Source organism: Terrapene carolina, unplaced genomic scaffold, assembly GCF_002925995.2.
Source record: "Terrapene carolina triunguis isolate 2854851 unplaced genomic scaffold, T_m_triunguis-2.0 Scaffold517, whole genome shotgun sequence".
NCBI lineage: Eukaryota > Metazoa > Chordata > Testudines > Emydidae > Terrapene > Terrapene triunguis.
The window spans coordinates 242,165-260,543 of NW_020664868.1; the positions used below are offsets into that span (position 1 = coordinate 242,165).

The 18,379-nt window shown below is 63.6% G+C and overlaps 1 protein-coding gene across 1 annotated transcript in view; it reads left to right on the plus strand.

Annotated features, from left to right (window-relative positions):
• SIPA1L3 (signal induced proliferation associated 1 like 3) overlaps window positions 1–16,347 on the plus strand; it is a 74,253-nt gene extending 57,906 nt beyond the window's left edge. The window contains exons 12-21 of the mRNA XM_029913192.1: window positions 136–263; window positions 4,602–4,720; window positions 5,663–6,075; window positions 7,885–8,106; window positions 9,734–9,896; window positions 10,283–10,479; window positions 11,399–11,694; window positions 14,413–14,524; window positions 15,033–15,114; window positions 15,401–16,347. Coding sequence (XP_029769052.1) covers window positions 136–263; window positions 4,602–4,720; window positions 5,663–6,075; window positions 7,885–8,106; window positions 9,734–9,896; window positions 10,283–10,479; window positions 11,399–11,694; window positions 14,413–14,524; window positions 15,033–15,114; window positions 15,401–15,547 — 1,879 coding nt within the window. The 3' untranslated portion in view covers window positions 15,548–16,347. The remainder of the gene's footprint in view (window positions 1–135; window positions 264–4,601; window positions 4,721–5,662; window positions 6,076–7,884; window positions 8,107–9,733; window positions 9,897–10,282; window positions 10,480–11,398; window positions 11,695–14,412; window positions 14,525–15,032; window positions 15,115–15,400) is intronic.
• The last annotated feature ends 2,032 nt before the right edge of the window (window positions 16,348–18,379 follow it).

An 18,379-nucleotide genomic window follows, 5' to 3' on the forward strand; every position in this document is an offset into this window, starting at 1 on the left:
CCCCCCCCCCCCCCCCCCCCCCCCCCCCCGAGCCTGAATCCTGGGTTTGAAAAAACCTGCTAATGAGAACACAGGATTATTTTAACAGCCTGAGTTTGCCGGCTTCAGCTGTCTCACCTCCCGTTCCGTTCGCAGATACGCAACCTCTCAGCGGCCTGCGCTGCCGTTGGAACAGCATTACAGCCCCGAAGTGACCTCGAGCGGCGATTCCTCGTCCGGGGGGCTCCCCAGTCAGGAGAGCACCATGGAGAGGCACAAGCCGGGTAAGGCTCCCTCACACCGGCGCGGGGGACCCGTGCACTCCCCTTCGGGTTGGAAGCATTTGAACACCGCAGAACGACTTGGGCACGTAGGCTCCGTAATGATTCCCTGAGAGGTTTTCCTGCTTTCAAGGAGTGAAGCCTCTGCAAGCCTGGGGCCTGATGCAGGCTCCGGAGCCACTGTCTCTTCTCTTGATTTGGGAGCTAAACTCCCCTGCCCAGACTGGCGTGTTGAGCCCTGCCCGGCTGCTGCGTGGTGCGGGGCCGGGGAAGTGGCTCTGCCTCCTGTGCCACTGGCTGTCCCTGCTCGGCCTGGTGCACGCCGGCAGCCCTGCCACTGAGGGGTCTCTCCACTTCCTCAGCCTGGGTGTGGTGAGGGGAGGGGTCGCTAGGATTGGGGCAGATGGGGGTGTCACGGACTCTCAGATCGTGCCCACTCTTGGCCCCGTGCGGTCCGTGGGGGGTGCCCCTGTTAGTGAGACAGCCCTTCGCGGGGGTCCACTCTCTCCCAGGGTCAGGCCCCTCCACCTCCTGGAGCCGCACCTCTCTGAGCCTTAGCACATCTGTCTCTCGCCGTGGGCCCCCTCAGGGAGTCCACTCGCTCTGGACCCCCCGGGCCTTCACCCCCGAAGGGGTTGATGCAACCCTGTTCTCTAGACCGGAGCGACTCTCAGCCAGCATAAAACAGGAGGGTTTATTGAGGGTTGAGCACAGCACAGGAAACTCTCAGGCCTGGCCTCCCTCAGCCCAGCACATCCCAGTCTCCCTGCATCCAGGTAGGCTCTGCCTGCTCCCCCTCTCCAGCCTCGAGCCCCCCTGCTCCCAGCTGGGCATCCGAGATCCCCGGCCCCAGGCCCCGCCTCTGTCCATTGTCTTCTCTCCAGGTAAACAGGGTCGTAAACCGGGCCCTCCGCTCCTGCTTCTGTCCTCTGTCTGGAACCGTCTGGTTAGGTCACTGGGTCCTCACTCTGCAGCCCATTGTCCTCCCACTGGCCAGAACCGGCTGCGTCTCCTCAGCTGGGCCTCTGGGTCACCAGGTCGCCAGGTCACCGGTCGCTGGGGTATCCATCCTCCCGGCCACCGGCTGGGTCCCCACGTCCTCTCTCCGGTCCTCTGCAAAACACACTCCCTCTCCCCTCACCTCGTTAAACCAGTAACACCCAGGGAAACCGAGTCCCACCCCCTCCGCATGCAAACCATTGAAACTCCACAGAAAACAAGAAACCCCCCCACTTCGTCACAGGGGGGAGGGGAAACTGAGGCACGTAATTGCCCACGGTCACGTGGCAAGTCGGTGGCAGAACTGGGAATAGAACCCAGGTTTCCGGACCCTCAGGCCGGTGCTGTGTCCACTCTGCCGTTCTGACAAATCTTGACTGAGCTCCTGGCCTCGGTAATAGCCTGCAGCGGGGAGTCCCGCGGATCAGGTCTGCCATCAGCTCTGTAGAAGGGTTCCATGCCTTTCTCCTCTCCACACTCAATTGGCTGTTTTCGAGAGGGGCAGAAATCAATGAATAGAAACATGCTGAAAAGCAGACGCTGGATTTCTCCCACCTTTTCGTTGTGCTGATCTGGCCCCAGCCCCCAAGTGGGTTGGTGATTGTTAGTTCACTTTTGTTTCGCCAGCCAAGTGGGAGACTCTTTCTTTATAGATCCTGTTTCCAGAGGGCGCTGACGGGCCTGCTCTGCGGGGAGAGCCCCACAGATGGGGTGTGGATACAACAGCCCAGGCAGATTCTGTCCCCTGGCACCTGCTCCCGGAGCTGCCATTAACACGAGTGGGAGCGGCTGCCTCACCATGGCAGAAACTCAAAGCTATTAGAGAAGGGATGTTAAAATTCCCAGCCTGTGTGATCTTCCCTAGAGGAGCCAGCCAGGTTACTGACCTGGTGTATTCACCTCAAGGGTCAGAGGAGATACAGGTGCGATAAACTCTCTCGCTGTCTGACGTTAGAACAGTGCTGAAAAGGATCAGGGGGAGGGTTCCTCGGGTGTCTGGCATTCTTTCTAAAGCTGAAAGTTTATTGCTCAAACACAAACGAGCATTTATAGTGAAACTGAACTCGAGTTATTATACCAGACAAACCTCATTGAAACCTGTTTAAGCCTCTCTCCTTTTGGAGGCAGACTAGCACAGTCTCCTCTTTTCATTAACAACCATGCATTGGTGCAGAGGAGAGGGGTGATTTGACTCCGCGCTGATGGTATGTGAAGAGTATTTGCTGCTCCTGTTGGTAACAGACAGACCCGAGGTGGAGGAGGGCCGGGTAGCAAAGGGGGGAAAGGCGGCTTTGGGTGTTGTCTCTGGGACACTGGATGGCTGGTAGGTCATCTGGGGCAGCTGGTGCTTGGACCCCAGTTCGCATTCCACTCGGGGACGTCGTCCGCCATCTCATCTGGCTGTGCTGAGGCCGTCCAGGTGGCTTCAGGCTTTGATTAAAAGCTGAGAGGGAGAGACAGGACAGGAGGAAAGAAATGGTGGGGAAGAGCGTAACACAACAGGGACGGGAAGGGAACAGGCTCTGCTCTGGCTCTGCGGTGGTGGCAAATAGCTGTCCCCACCATGGGCTGAGATAAAACACCAAGCTCCTTAAACGGGAGTGAGGCTTGCTGGCCACCCTCTCATGACGGAGATCTGCTCCCTCAGCCTCGGGGGCTGAGACCGGAGCTGCCGAGACTCTCGGTCTCTTTTTAAGAATCCCCAAAAGGGGAAAATCCGGGGGCGTAGTTCATCGCTCGTTATTCCGGCCGACAATTAGGCCTAATATCCCACGCCCCGATTTTGGTGCAGTAATTTCCAGCTCCACATGGTCTGTTTTTAGCAGGTGATGGTGCTGTTAACCCAGGCCGTGAGTCACTCGTGCTGGTGGCGGTTTGCACTGGCTCAATCTCTGTCGGGTTTTCTTGCCCTTGTTCATAACATTTGTTATTCCAGTGTTCATTCCCCAGCAGGCCAAAAGCTCCAGGTATTGGGGCCTCTTGTGAACTTTCACATGCTCCTTACAATGAGCTCCCCAGGAATGCGTGGGCCCAGTTATCTCCAGAGGTCAGGGCCTCTGTTGTGCCGGGCACTGTCCAGAGCCCATGAACAGTCTCTGCCTCACACAGCAGGAGGAGATCAAAGCCCATAGAGGCAGCCCCCAAGGCAGGTCATGGGCCGAGATAGGAGTAGAGACTAGGCGTCCTGTCTGCCTGGCCCACCCCGCTCCTCCCCAGAGTCAGACACCCAGAACCTACTGGATGCAGCCGGACTCAGCAGCTGTGCTGGCTGGCAGGAACGCTGCCCCCAAAGGACTGGAGCTGTTCGAGTTCTCCATGTGCCCGTCACTAACAGGGAGTTAGGACTGGATTGGTTCCTCCCTGGATGGGGCTGTTTTGTGGTGGATGGTTTACCCCTCGCTGAATCCTTTGCTCATGGCTTGCTTCTCTTGGGGAGGCGCTGGGCTGGCCCTGGGCATGCCCAGGTGGTTTGGGGACCAGGTGGAGGTGCCAAGCGCTGCCTTGTGAGCAGTGGGCCCCTTTGAGGGGTCTCAGACTGGCCACTCAGCCCTGAGTCACGGTACGCCTCAATCTCTCCGGGGCACATTTTCCAAGCGCCTAGGGGACTTAGGCTCCTCCCTGCATGTTTTGGAAATGCGACTTAGGCCTGCCGTGCTCTTGACTTAGGAAAATGTTCCCCTCTCTGTGTCCCCGCTCTTCCCCACCCTCAGGTGGTGAGGCAAGGAGCAGGTTAATGTGAGTGAGGCCGGGGGGTTGCAGGAACGGGGCCATAGCCCCACTCAGCGGGAAGGGGAGACGGCGACAAGCCCTTAGCGCAGACACCGGGGAGCAGCCGCAAACAGCTGGTCTGTGTCAGCAACGGGCGATTTCCTTCGGCGGGATTATAAACAATGCCAAATCTCTCTGACCAGCCACCATCTGGCTAGGGCAGCACAGCTGTGAGCGCACCGGCTCGGAGCGCCCGCCAGCAGGCTCTGCCGCGGCCCTGGCGTGCTCGCGCCTTGGGAGGGTCCCCTCCAGCGGGATGGCTTAGGGTGCGGCTGGGAAGTAGCGTCGGTGTTGAGCGGGAGGTGCTCTTCCTTCTGGGAGAGCCCAGCGCTGCGTTAATGGGGGCTGGCCTGGGCAAGGGAGGAGCAGTGCCCTGTCCCCTAGTGGCGCCGATTGCAGGAGCCGACGTTCTAGCCATGGCTAATTACCAGCTCCCTAAAGCTGCCCTGTGCACTCCGAGGAGGCTGCCTTTCACCGCAGGGCAGGGCGGGGCGGGGCGGGGCAGGCTGTTGGGATCCACGGGGCCTGCTGTGCGAGTCGTTCCTGACGTGGCGTGCTGGTGGATTGTTGCAGAGCCCCTGTGGCACGTGCCGGTGCAGTCCAGGCTCCCGACTGCGACGGGGAGCAGCATGAGTAAGCGGCCCAGCAGGCAGGAGCTGGCAGGAAAGGATTCTCCCAACCGGCCTTCCAAAGTGAGTGGAGCTTCTCCCCGAACCGGGCCCCAGGCTGCGCGCCGTATGGGTGCTGTTACAGCATGCAAGCCCCTCCGCCCCAGCCGTAGTGAGCCGCGGGGCCGTCCTGGCTCTCCCCTGGTGAGAAGCAGGCGGCTCGGTTCGTAGGGTTTGTCTCGTGCAGAGGCCTAGCCCTAGGGGAGGCGACCGTGCGGGGGCTGTGTGCTGGGGCAGATGCCCCAGGGAAGCTGAGCCCGCGTGTCAGCGTCTGCCCCCAGTTGAAGGGGGGCTGTTGTTCTGGGGGTGGCGGCCAGGCAGTAAGCGCTGCCCCAGGTTGTGTGCTCAGCACGGTTCCCAGCACTGTGTGGTTTAGGAAGGGCCGTGCTATGTCCTGAGAGCAATACCCACCTGAGCGCGTCTCCGGGAGCGTTCGGCGCCGGGGCAGAGCCAGTCACTGCTCCAGTTAGACCCATCTCTCAGCAGGAGAGGCGCTGCAAGCCCCGCAGCTGAGCAATGGAGCCGCTCGGCGGCTGTCCTGGCTTGGCAGCGCTGCGTGAGAGCTCTGCTCCGTCACATCCCCAAAGCAGGCCGGCCTCCGCTGCACCGTCTCCGCAGCGGGCTGCAGCGTAGTCTGGGCACGGCTGTTGTCTAACCCGCCGGGCACAGCCGTCCTGCTGCGGGTGATGCTTTCGATGCCCCCGTGATCTCCCCAGCGAGTACACCGCTGCTAGTCTGTGTGCCAGTGAACTCAGGCGTGGCCCCAGCCGACCCGCTGGGCTGCACCCGCCTTCCCCAGACCCAGCAATCTGAAAGGACCCCAGCCCTGCCGAGTTACCTGGAGCCCCGCGGCTCTCCCGGGGGGCTCCCTGGCTGGAGAAGGCTGGGCGGGGCTCAGCTCCCCAGTGGTGGGCGGGAGGCCGGGGGGCCGTTCTCCGGTGACCCGCGGAGGGGCTGTCTTTGCAGGGTGAGGCTCAGTACTCCAGCCACTCCAGCAGCAACACGCTGTCCAGCAACGCCTCCAGCAGCCACAGTGAGGAGCGCTGGTTTGACACGCCCGAGCCTGCTGAGGGTGAGCCAGACCCCGTCTCCAAGGGGGGCTCCAGCGACAGCGGCATTGACACCACGCTCTACGCCAAGCCCTCCCGCCTGGGGCCGCAGAGAGACCAGCTGCCCAAAGCCCTGCCGGGCTCCGCCCACTACGCCAGCCTGCATGAGAGCGGGGCCAGGCCCGGGAGCAAGAGGAGGGAGCCTTCGCCTGCCGTCAGCGCGGGCAGCCACAGCCGAGGCTACCGGCCCAAGCTGTACGCCACAGGGGCCAGCGCGGCCGGGCCTGCCGCAGCCCCCAACCAAGGCAGTGAGCTCTTCAAGCAGCCAAGGTAACCCGGCCTGCGCAGCCCGGAGCGCTGGGGTGGGGATGGGAGGGAAGCAGGGGAACCCCCCCACCACCAGTGATGGGAAGGCTCCAGGGGTCTGCTCGAGCTCTTGCTGGGAGGCTGACAGAGGCGGAAACTGGGGAAGAGCCAGTTCCCTGGCCAGCCACTTCCTCCCTCCGCCGGTGCTTGGAGCTGGTCATGTGCTGTGCCAGGCTGGGTGAGAAACACTGGCCGGGGAGGTCTGAGCGCGCAGCAAAATACCCAGGAACCGCCGAGAGGTAGGTGGGGGAAGGGCTGAGGCCCGGCGTAAACGTAGCTCAGATCTGATGGGTGAGGTCCCGGTACCACTGCAAAGACAGAGTCTGCAGCCCGCTCTGGGGCCCAGCTTGGGGGAGGGGTTACATCTGGCTCCCCCCTGCTGTGGGGCTGGAGGGCAAAGCTCAAAGCAGGTTCCTGGCCCTAGTGTCCTCCAGGTAACGGCCAGCACAGCAGAGCCCTCCTGCTGCACGGCCGTTAGGTCTGTGCTGGAGAAATACGATCCCCAGCTGGGGTAAATCAGCCCTAACTCCATCAAAGCCAGCAGGCCAAGCCGATTTGCACTCCTGGCACCTGAATGTTCTGGCCTGGACGAATCGTCTCGTGGGAGAGGCAGGGAGGCACGTTCCCCTGCAGGATGTGAAATGCCTGTTAGTGACCCATGGAGAGAGGGCAGGTTCCTAGCACCCCTCTGGGGCACCGGCTAAAAGCCCTGTCCCTATTCCCTGGGGAGGCGTGGCTTTGGTTGGTGACACTGATCTATCTCTTGCTGTATTGCCAGTCCCAAGGGTTCAGAACTCAAGAGCCCCACCCCCTGAATCATGGGATTTCCAAACTGCTCCCCGCTGGGCTCGGTATTCGCTGTTGGTTGGGGAGCTCCTGGGGTGTCACTTTCAGGCCTTTCTCTGTAACCACCAAGGCACAGAACCCCCTAATCACATGACTCCAGCAGCTGGGCCCTAAAGGAAAAACGCCCCAAATCTCATGAGTTGGCAACACCCTGCTTGTCCGCTAGTGCTCGTCTTCCCCCCCCCCCCCCTCCAGGTTTGCCATCTCAGCCGTGTTTAAGGGACACCGGATCTGTTCCACTGAAACAGTGAAATGCAGCTACAGCTCCTGCCCCAGCCCCGACTCCCCCGCCAGGTTCTGGGGTTTTACAGCCCCTGTGTTTGCTTGATTTCCTCTCCCCAACTAGAGGGGCAGCCGGGAAAGTGATTCTCTTCAAAGCACCGTTACCTTCCCAGAGTCACAAACTGGAAACTCCGAGCCAAATCGACTTTACACACGAACTTCTGGGGGTCACGGTTCCGCCAGTGAGGAGTGATTTGGGGGTGCCTGTCCGGGGTCCCTGTTTTCACAGGTCGGACTTTCCGCCCCAGCCGAATCCCGGCCCTTTACAGGGTCTCAAGTCCCTGCTCACAGCTGCATATCTTGCCCCCTTGTAAAACCAGCAGGTCAGACGTTCTCAGACAGGGCTGGTTTGTAAAGTGCCAGTGTCCCTTTAAATGCTCAGACCCGCCGAAGCCCAGAGACTGGGCCACGTGCTAGTCTCTGGCCCAAACCCAGCCCTGCTGCGGAGCAGCAGATTTTTAATCCCAACCCAGAAACCTCCCGGGTTTTGTACCGGTTGTGGTGTTTTAAAAGGGGTGAGGAAAGGGGGTCACCCCAGCGTGGCTTGTTCCCAGCCAGAGGGCACTGGTGCTGGGGAATTCGGATTTCCGCCTGACCTGGAATTGATTTGCTTTCGTTTTTTGTTTGTTTGTTTTTACTTTGTAGTAATTTCGGTTTGCGACAAGGCCGCCCTGCTCAGGGTTACAAAACGCCCGTGGCTGAGAATCCCAGGCCCCCACACATGTCCCAGTCCAGCTCCTTCCAGCTGTCTGCCTCTGTCCCCAAATCCTTCTTTTCCAAACAGACCAGCAGGAACAAGCCGGCGTTGGGGTGGAAGAGAGCCGAGGAGACCCCCACGAGACCTGTGGCCTTCACAGACCCAAAGAAGTAAGCGCTTCTCATTGAGCCGCCGGCTGGTGGGTTGGGGCTGAGCAGAGCGCCAGGCGTGCGGGATCTCTGCCATGGGGATTGGCCAAGTCAGTGGTACTCGAGCGATAGCCTTCAGTAGCTTCCGCTGCCTCGGCGCACGTCGGGCCGCGAGTTCTGAGCCAAGCCCGTCTGCAGGCGGGAGCCGCGCTCATTCCTACCAGTGCCCCCCCCCCCATTCCGCCCCCAGCCCGGGCAGCTCTTGCTTGGCACCTGAGGAGGTGGGCATGGGCGGCCCCCCGTGGGCACTGAGTGCAGGGTGGGAGGAGCTGGAACGAGGGGTCTGAATCCCCCCCCCCACCGCCACGCAGGAAGGCAGGAGGGCCCCTGCTCTGGGCCACCTCTCACAGGGCACGGAGAAAGGCTCTGGCATCTCAGCATGGGTAGCTGTGCCCACAAGGATGCACGCAAACCCCTCCAGCACAACAGGGGTTAAAGTCAGAGGTCAGAGAGGATGGCGGCCATGTGCCTGTCTCGGACCACTCCTGCCCAGCGTGGCGCTCCCAGCAGAGAGGGCCACGGCTCTTTGCTGCGTGGCCAGACGCGCTGTGGGCCTGCCATGGCCGCAATCCAGCTCAGCAGGAGCCGCCGGGAGCCGGGCCTCCCGGCCTTTCACCTAGCAAGGCTGGTGGATGAAAAGGAGACCAAAGCCGTGGCCCCGTTCCTGGGGTTTAGGGCCTTCCCTTCTCACTCGCAGGCTCCGTCGTTCCCCTGCCTCCTACAAAGGCTAATAAACGGCGCAGCCCCTGGTCTCGCCTGCCCCACTGGATCCATTGCTGCTCCCGTGCCGGCCAGGGCATGAGAACCACTCCAGAAAAGCCAGGATTGGGCCAGTCACTGCCTGCGCAGAGCTTTCCCTGCCCATCTCTGCCGGGCCCCAGCTCGGGCTGTCGAATCGCACCACCCGTGAATCTCCTAATCAGACATGCCCAGTGGGGAGGACTCCTGGGTTGTGACCCCACATCTCACCTGCTGTACCTTTAGCAAGTCACAGCTCTGTTCCTCAGTTTCCCTGCCTAGCTCTGTGTTTGTCCAGACCGTGTGCTCTTTGGACTGTCTCACTGGTCCTGTGCACGGGGCCCCGATCTCGGCCGGGGTCTGGACATCGCCCGGCCCAACGGGGCCCTGATCTCGGTCGGGGTCTGGGTGGCGCCCAGCACAACGGGGCCCTGATCTCAGTCAGCACCCGGCGCGACGGGGCCCCAATCTCAGCCAGGGTCAGTGGGCACAGCTGTCCTACAAATAACTCGCACCAGGCAGAAGTTTGTGAGGAAAATGATGGTTTCCATCGCTCCTGCATTGGCTCAATGCTTTACAAATGGAGTCACTGTTCCTGCCCCAGAGAGCTGACGAGTGAAGCCCGAATCCAGCCGGAGCACTGGGGCGGACAGAGTTTTCCGTAGGATTGAAAGGAGCAGGGGGTGGGGGCTCGCCTGCCCGATAGAAGGGCTGTAAACACCCAGGGGCTTTGGGAGGCAGACACCCCTCTTGCCTACGGGCATTGACCGTCGGGCCTGCCGTGCGCTTGGCTAACGGGGGCTGCTCCTGGAGCCGGTCTCTGAGCACGTCCCCTCCCACGCTGCTCTAGGCAAATCGACATGAACACCAAGAACGTCTTTGGGCAGCCCAGGCTGCGGGCGTCGCTCCGGGACCTGCGCTCCCCCCGCAAGAACTACAAGTCCACCATTGAGGACGACCTGAAGAAGCTCATCATTATGGACGGCTTGGGCCCGGAGCCAGAGAGAGCCATGGTGGGTGCAGGCCGACAGGGTGGGCCCCACTAACCAGGGGAACTCTGCTCCCTGCCCATCCATCTAACAGCAGTGTTGAGGCTCCAGTGGGCCGGACTCCTGGGTTCTGTTCCCAGCTCTGGGCAGGGAGTGGGGGCTGGGGAGCCAGGACTCCTGGGTTCCATCCCCAGCTCTGTCACTTATCTAGTGTGTGACCTTGGGCGAATCCCTTCCCCTCTCTGTGCCTCAGTTTCCCCTCCCACACTGTACTGTGAGCTCTTTGGGGCAGGAACAGTCGCTCACTGTGCCGTCCCCAGCCCCAGTCTCCGATGAGGCTGCTCGGTGCTGATGTGACCCCCCCAGTAGTGACCCCGGGTTATCGTGGGAAGTAACTGTTTCTGCGACAGTCTCCGCAGAAGACTCTCCAGCGGACGTTATCAGACGAGAGCCTGTGCAGCGGGAGGAGAGACGCCAGCTACGCCAACGCCACCTGCTTCGAACAGTCCCTGGCCAGCGACGTCCTCTTCACCAGCACCTATCCGTCCAACACGCTGCCCACCCGGCGGCAGCACCCGCAGCCGGGCAGCGGCGGCCTCCGCGGGAGGCAATGGGAGGGGGGTGGGGGCTAGTGGTTAGAGCGGGGGGCTGGGAGCCAGGACTCCTGGGTTCTGTCCCTGGCTCTGGGAGGGGAATGGGGGCTAGTGGTTAGAGCGGGGGGCTGGGAGCCAGGACTCCTGGGTTCTGTCCCTGGCTCTGGGAGGGGAATGGGGGCTAGTGGTTAGAGCGGGGGGCTGGGAGCCAGGACTCCTGGGTTCTGTCCCTGGCTCTGGGAGGGGAATGGGGGCTGGTGGTTAGAGCAGGAGGGGCTGGGAGCCAGGACTCCTGGGTTCTATCCCCAGCTCTGCCACTGGCCTGCTGTGTGACTCCGGCTGCGTCACGTCCCCTCGCTGTGAAAGGGGCGGTGATGTACCGTGGTTGGGGGTCCCTAGGTGACGAATGTGAGAGAGAGGCAGGGTAGTGTGTGACGTTGGTGCTGCCGTGGTCCCGGTCCATCAGGAGTGCACACGGGCCTGCCTGGCAGAGAGATGTTATGCGCTGCACGTGTGCTTGTTAGCTGACGAGAGCTGGTTCTCCCCGCGGGCGGGCGCAGCTCCCCCTCTGGGAAGAGCCAGGGCGTCTCCATCCAGCCCCAGGCGGGTCTCCTTGAACCGTCACGGGACCGGCCCCTTCCTTCCCTCTCTCCCACGTGCCTCTGCCTGGACGTGTCATTGCACGTCGGTCCCTCCTCCCAGCGCTGGCCCGATTCTTCCCAGCGGCCGTGAGGCAGGGCCCCGCTGGCAGATCGCCCCGGGCTCCAGTTAGGTGCTGGAGAAGGGCCCCACGCGGGGTGGGGTCTGCGGGCGTGTGCAGGGCCCCAGCGTCGGTTCCAGGAGCCGGGGTGGGGCTGGATCCAAGGGCTGGAGCATGTGGATTCTGCAGACCAGCCCCAACGTGCTAATGGGGATGATTGGTTGACCCACAAGCTGGGGTGCTCATCCCCAGGCTACACTTGGCCCCGGCATAACCACAGGGCAGTGGGGGGGAGCTGGCAGCAGGGCAGCGTGCTGCTCCGGGGGGTGCTGGGCCTGCTTCCCGGCACTCCGAGCGTCCTCTGACCCCTCTGCTCTCCCCAAAGCCACCATCTCTGCCTCGGAGCTGTCACTGAGCGACGCGCGGGACAAGCCCCCCCGACGCCTCGACCCGGGGCTGATGCCCCTGCCCGACACGGCAGCTGGCCTGGAATGGTCCAGCCTGGTCAACGCTGCGAAGGCCTATGAAGGTAGGAGCCCCGGCATCTGCAGAACACTGGCTCCCCGCAGCCAGGAAGCCGAGCCGAGCCGTGGCCTGCCAGCGTGGGGGTGCTGCTGGCTGCCAGTTCGCCGCGCCGCGCCCAGACAGCTGCGGCATGGGGAAAGTATTGCCCAGTTAATGGCAGCGAGAGGGAAACTGAGGCACGACCTCCCTTTGCAGGAGGCGACGGTGATTGATACTGACTGTGGCCTCATTGGCTCTGAGAACGGAGCCGGGGGGGAGGTGCTGGAACTAGGGGTGCGGGGGGGCTGCAGCACCCCCTGGTTTGAAGTGGTTTCCATCATATCCAGGGTTTACAGTTGGGTTCAATGGCTCCCAGCCCCCCACGGTACACACTGTTCCAGCGCCCTGGGGCTGGGGGCAGCAGGGCGGGACGTGCCATGGGGGTTGCTGGGACAGTGACGGGAAGTCGGTATGAATTGGGGGTTTCAAAGCCACGTGGCTAACGTGAGTCATTTGTGCACCGTCCGTGAGTCTCCTCCCCGTGAGAGCTGCTGTCCCTCCGCTCCATCTCTGCCACCCCTCCTAGTTCCGACTCAGAGCCAGGGAGCCCCAGGCCAGCGGGACCGGGCAGAGTCCCTCACGTTGTCCCCTGCCAGCTCAGCACTTGGGGTGGGCCCCCAGGTTCAGAGCCGTCCTGTGATTTGGGGGGCTTGGCTCAAGCTCCCAGAGCGGGAGCGGATTCCAAGGGGTGTCCCAGTCGGGTCACTTCGCAGCTGCCCGGGCGGGCGATGGGCTCTCGGCCATGGGGTGTCTGTAGGGTGGCACTGGGCGTGCGAGGAGGAGAACGGTCTGCGCTGGGTGGGTTCCCTGGGCGCGGTGCTGCAGGAGCTTGGAGCAGCTGGTCACAACGGTCCCTGTGAGCAGGGCCCCCGCTCGCTGCTCGGATTCCCTCGTTTCTGCCCCTAGACCTGCCCTGCCACAGGTGGGGTGAGCAAGGGGCTGATGGCTTTGCTACTGCCCGTTCCACTGGGATCCAGTAGAACCCGTCCCCCTTCCCAGCCAGCGTAACCCCAGCAGCGCTACGGCTGCCCTGGGAGCCAGGCCTCACCCAGGCTGGCAGTGCCTGGCGAAAGGCTCCGTCTGCTCTCCTCCTCTGGGCCGGCTCCGCCCAGCGCCCTCGAGCCACAATGGGTCCGGACCTGTTGAATCTCCTGGTCTGTGCGTCACGCTCACGTGGCTGGGAGCCCCACCCCAGGAGACGCACGGGAGGCCTTGTCGTGCGGCTCAGGGAGAAATACAGGCGCCCAGCACCCTGCTGTGACAGAGACCCCTCCCCAGGTAGGAGGCTGTTCCCCTGGCGCTGCGCCAGCCCCGAGGCCCCGCTGCTGTGGTGAGTGCGTGGGGCAGCGCCGTTAGTGGTTAGAGCACGGAGCTGGGCCCCAGGAAGCAATGGGGCCTGGTCGTGGGGGAGCAGGGGGGGAGGGTAGGTCTAGCGCTGAGCGGTAGGTGGGGAGCAGGGCCAGCGCTGTGTGCAGGGCCCAGCATATCCATCAGCTCCCACTGCTGCCCCTCCCCACGTCCAGCGTCTTGGGGGCGGGGGGGCTTTGCTGGTGAGGTGCCCCCCCGCGCCAGCTCTCGCAGGCTGTGCAGACGGCAGTCTCCAAAGTAGCCTGAAAAGCCCCCGGGTCCCCTCGCGCTGTGGGGCGAGCCACACCCCTGCTCCTCACCGTACCCGGCTGCCGACTCCAGACAACGCTGGGTCCGGCCCGTCACCTCGCCTGTGACTTCCACTGCCGCTCGCATCCCCGGGAGCCGCGGCCTCGCCAGCCTCCCAGCCAACATGGCAAAAGAAACAGCCCCGGTTTGGGCAAGGCTGCTAGCCTGCGGAGAGGAGCTGAGTGCCACGGGAGGCCAGCGCTGGGAGCGCAGGCATGGCCAGGCCTTCGCAGGGAGATCTGCGCCCCCATGGATTCTCACCGCCCTGTCTCTTCCCATCCCCCCCCCTTCCCGCATTGACATGTACCGATCTGTGGGGGTGGGGGCCTGCTTCAGCCCCACACAAATACCCCCCCCCCCCCGTTCCTAACCGTGCCCGTTCAACCCCTGGATTTCCGCTTGGAAGAGAAAGGCGTGTAGCCAGAGTGAGCCGCGGGGCAGCAGAGCGAGGAAGGGACTGCAGGTGTGTGAGGAGGGGCCATGGCAGCGGGTGGGTCCATGGGCTCGGCGGGGGTGTCCTGCAAGGGGCCCGGTGGAGACTGGCGCCCCTAGCCGGGAGGGGGCTTGTGCCGTGGGCGTTTCCCCCTACCTGCATTTGACGTGGTTCAGACTTTCCCGTGGCCTTTTGGCCATGGCACGTCACCCTGCCTGGGAAACGGCCCCGGCCCCGCAGCAGGAGTCCCGCTGGCCCGGTCTCTGCCCACGGACCCCCCAGCCGCCGGCCGGCTGTGCTGCGGGACGGGGGCAGTCAGTGTGCGACTCCTCTGGGGCTGAGACGCTGGGCTGGCAGCCCCTAACGCCCACGGAGGGCTGCGCGGGCCAGGCGTGAGTCAGGCCGGGGGCGCTGCCTGGTAACGGGGCTCCGGGAGGAGCTTCTCTCCGGCATGCAGCAGTGACTCAGGGGCTGCCACAGCTCCGCAAACAGCTTCGTGCTCCGGCGAGGGCTGAGGCGGGCAGGGCCCGGGCGGCGCGGGTCCCTCCAGGCGGCATGGGCGCGGCAAAGCACAGCCATTCCTTTGCCTTGCAGTGCAGAGAGCCGTCTCCCTCTTCTCCCTCAACGACTCCGCGCTGAGCCCCGACGCCCCCCCGGCGCCCAGCCTGGAGAGACAGCCCACGCCCCGCACCACGCCCACCATGAGGTAAGCGGGGAGCCCGCGGGAGCCCGGCTCCTGCCCCTCTCTGTAATGGGGGGGCCGGGCAGAGGCTGGCTGGCAGTTGTGTCTAGCAGCAGGCCTGGGCTCAGGCAAGCCAGCGCCTCTTCCTGGTGGCAGTAACCCAGCCAACCTTTCAGCGTCTCCTGGCATGGCTATCCATGGAGCTGGCGCTGCAGCCAGAGCGCCACGGGGCAGGGCGCCGTGGGAGCCGTCTGCCAGTGAGCGGAGAGCAGACGCTGCAGCCTCAGCCGGCCTGCATGGGGGGAGCCCCCATCACAGCTGTGTGTGTCTGTAGGGCAGCGCTAGCGTTTCATCCTTCCCCATTTTACACCCACAGCCTGGCCAGGGAGACTGTTCCCCTGCCCCGATGCTGCCCTGGCTTGCGCTCCCCAGGGGCTGCATCAGGTCTTCGCAGCCCTGCCAGCTCCCCTGGCCCGCGCTGGGTCCCCCGGCAGGCCGGCGAGATGCACTGACCCATGTTTTCCCCCCCCAGCGAGGAGCTGCCCGTGGACCTGACGGGAAAGGTGTGTCAGCTGGAGGCCATGCTGAAGCAGCTACACAACGACCTGCAGAAAGTAAGGGGCTCACATCAGGGCTGCCCCCTTCCCCTCCTGTTGGCCCCACCGGGCACCCCCTTCTCTCTGCCACTGGGCAGCCTCTCAGAAAGCGCCATCGGGCAGGAGTGTCTGTGCCCGGGGGCTGGGGTGCCCAGCGGGTTTGAGCCAGGTGGGCTGGGAGCCAGGACTCCTGGGTTCACTCCTTGCTCCCGTTTGCTGTGGAGCTGTGAGAAGGCTGGTGGCCCGGCTGGGGATGGGGCTGGCTGCAGCCGGGAGCTCTCCAAACACCCCCCCTCTCGCGCAGGAGAAGCAGGACAAGGTGGTGCTGCAGGCGGAGGTGGCCAATCTGCGCCAGAACAACCAGCGGCTGCAGGAGGAATCGCAGACGGCCAACGAGCAGCTGCGCAAGTTCGCCGAGATCTTCTCCAGCCCTGTGGATAAGGAGCTGTGAGCGCTCGGGCGCCAGGTGCCACGCACACCCAGCGCTGTGCCCCCAGGCTGCTGGCTGGGTGGGGGCAGCCGCAGAGACCTGGGACGTGCAGTTGGCTGGAGCAACTCGCAGGGCGCTGGGGAAGCTGCTGCTGTGCCAGGAGGGGCCTGTCCTTGGAAGGTGCATCGCCGGCCCTTCCACACCTGCACCACGTCCCCGGCAATATGGGGCTAAACACGGGGATTTACGGCTCCGTATCCCTCCCCACGGTGGCAGGGATCCGTGTCTGTTCTCTGCCCTGCCACCAGGATGTTCTTGGGGCGCCAGTGTGAGCCGTGGCATCCCGTTAAACCTCATGCAAAGGGCACTGCTGGACACCCGGGCCAGTACAGCGCCTCCTTACCCTGCATCTCCCAGCTCCTGGGCGCGAACCTCGACGAATCCAGGAACGATCCCTGTGAAATGACTTCTGCACTACGACACACGGCCTGCATCTTACGGCCAGTTCCCAGGAGAGCAATACGGAGCTGGGCAGGCTCGGCCGCTGTCACCGACCATGGCTCTGTTCAGAACTTGCGGTGGTTTTTCTGGTGTAAAATAATTATAATGGGACTGTACCCGTACCGGAGAGAATTTAAAAATTGCCCCCCGACTCTGGAGAGCACTTCCTCAAAGCTAAATTATTTTCTAGCGAATGCAATGCTGAGAGCGGCTCAGGAAGTGCAAATTGATTGCACTGGAAATGTTCTTTATAAAACACTATATTTGTATAAATGAGACTGTTTGTTTGTAAGGCTTTTCTCTGAGATTTCTGTGCCTGGCGCCAGGCCGCGAGGGGCAGCGCTCGCACCAGCCGAGAGGTCAAAGCAGGGAGGCGCGTGCAGCGGCAGGAGGGAATGAACCTGCTCTTACGGCAGGGGATGCACTGAGACCCCCGCTGGGGAGTGCTGCTTTGCCGGGGGCTGGGAGAGACGTAGGACCGGGGTCCGTCTTTCACCCCGGGCAGGGCTGTGGGAGCTCCGCCTCTGGGGTTTGGTTTGCTAAACTGCTGGATCAGCACATGGGGTGACACAGGGCGACCTTTGAATTCCCTTTTCTAGCTGCCTCCAGAATCCAACCGGCAGCCGCTTCCCCTGCCTTTTGCAGCTCGGCCCTGGGAGCCAAGCCCAGCGCTAACCACAGGGCTCCGGGAGGCTTTCCCGGCGGCTCGCACGGATACGGTACTTCGCTGCTTTACTTCCTTCACGCCCGAGCGGTCACCAGGCAGCCAGGCGCATGGAGCAGGAAGGTGCTAATTTCATATCGGTGCATGAAACCTCTTGTGCCTCAGCCAGTGGGCATGGCGCGTCCCGGCTCCGCGGGCTGAGCCCGGGCCAGGTCCCCGGCCGGCGCGGCGCGTCCCGGCTCCGCGGGCTGAGCACGGGCCAGGTCCCCGGCCGGCGCGGCGTATCCCAGCTCCGCGGCGCTTCGAATCAGCTTGACGTTGCAGCCTGCTGATTGCCCCCTGCTGGCTGGGGGGCAGCGGGCGAAGCTGGGCAGAGCAGAGCCTCTCACCAAGTGCCTGGGCCCTGGGTCCTATCTGCAGGATCCAGCAAACCCTCCTCGTTTGGGCAGGAAAGCAAAGTGGCCCCCGGCGCTACGCGACAGGAGGTGGTGTCAGATCTCACGGGGTAGTTCCCCCTCCCTGTGGGTCACGCAGGCCTGCGCCCCCCTTCCCCCCCGTCCCATGTCTGAGCTGTCGGGGTCACGGGCCTGGCCTTGCACGCGGGGGGGTGTAAATTGTCTGCGGTGTTGGATAAGGTCCTTGCAGATTAAAACCTCACAATTTGCTGATAGAAAAAGCCGCCTTTTAAATGCCTTTGTTCCCCCTTCGGCCCCTGCTTGATTCTCCCCTCAGCAGGTCGGAGGCTTACAAGGAGCTCAACCTTCCCGCCGAAGGGGGCTCTGGCTTGCAGCCGGCAGGAACATCGCTAGGGGGTGTAGGACGGGAGCTCCTCGCAGGGCCTGGGGCCACTCGCCCCCCGAGAGCCTGGGTTGGATCTGACCTCCCCACCATGGTCTGGCAGCAGCAGCCAGGCTCCAGCCACCTGGGGCAGAGGGGGGGGGTCCCCTTGGGGAGGGGGGGTGCGCCCTGGGCTGGCACCAAGCCCTCAGCCCTGTCCCCCCCGCCCCCCAGGCTCCAGCCAGCCCCTCGCCTGCAGAGCCGGAATCGTCTGGGGCGTAGCCATGGGACGGGCGCCCTTAGCAGCAGGGACCTGCCCTCCGCGGGGGGGGGGGGCCTTGGCCCCCTCCCCCCCCCCCCGGGGTGAAATGACCAGAGCAAAGGGGGCCCTGAATTTGGCCCTGCTGCAGAGCGCCGGGGAGGGGTGAAAATCCCCTTTAAATCCACACACACCCACACTGTGATCTCAGCAGGGGCCAGTAACCCTGGGGGGCTCATCACACTCCCCTGTGGGACCGACCCACAGCCTGGCTCTAGCCGCTCGACCCCCACCGGAGCCCGGTGTGGGGGCAGGCCCAGCCGAGGGATTGCTCGGTCCCCTTTGGGGTGGGGGGGTTGTGTGCTTGTGCGCCCCCCCCCGACGTGCAGAGATTAAGCCGGCAGCTCGGGGTATAATCAGGGTAAAAAGTAGGTCACAGCTGAAGGCTGCCACCAGCCCCCCCTCCCCCCCCTACTCACTCCCCCCAGGGCCAGGGGGGCAAATCCGGCAGCTGACTCACAGGCTGCTGTGATGCCTGGGGCTGGCCACATAGGAAGTGCCTCACCCCAACCTCCCTGTGTGCATCCCCCACCCCCATCCCTGCAGCCAGGACGCCTGGGTTCTCCTGCCGGCTCTGGGAGGGGAGCGGGGG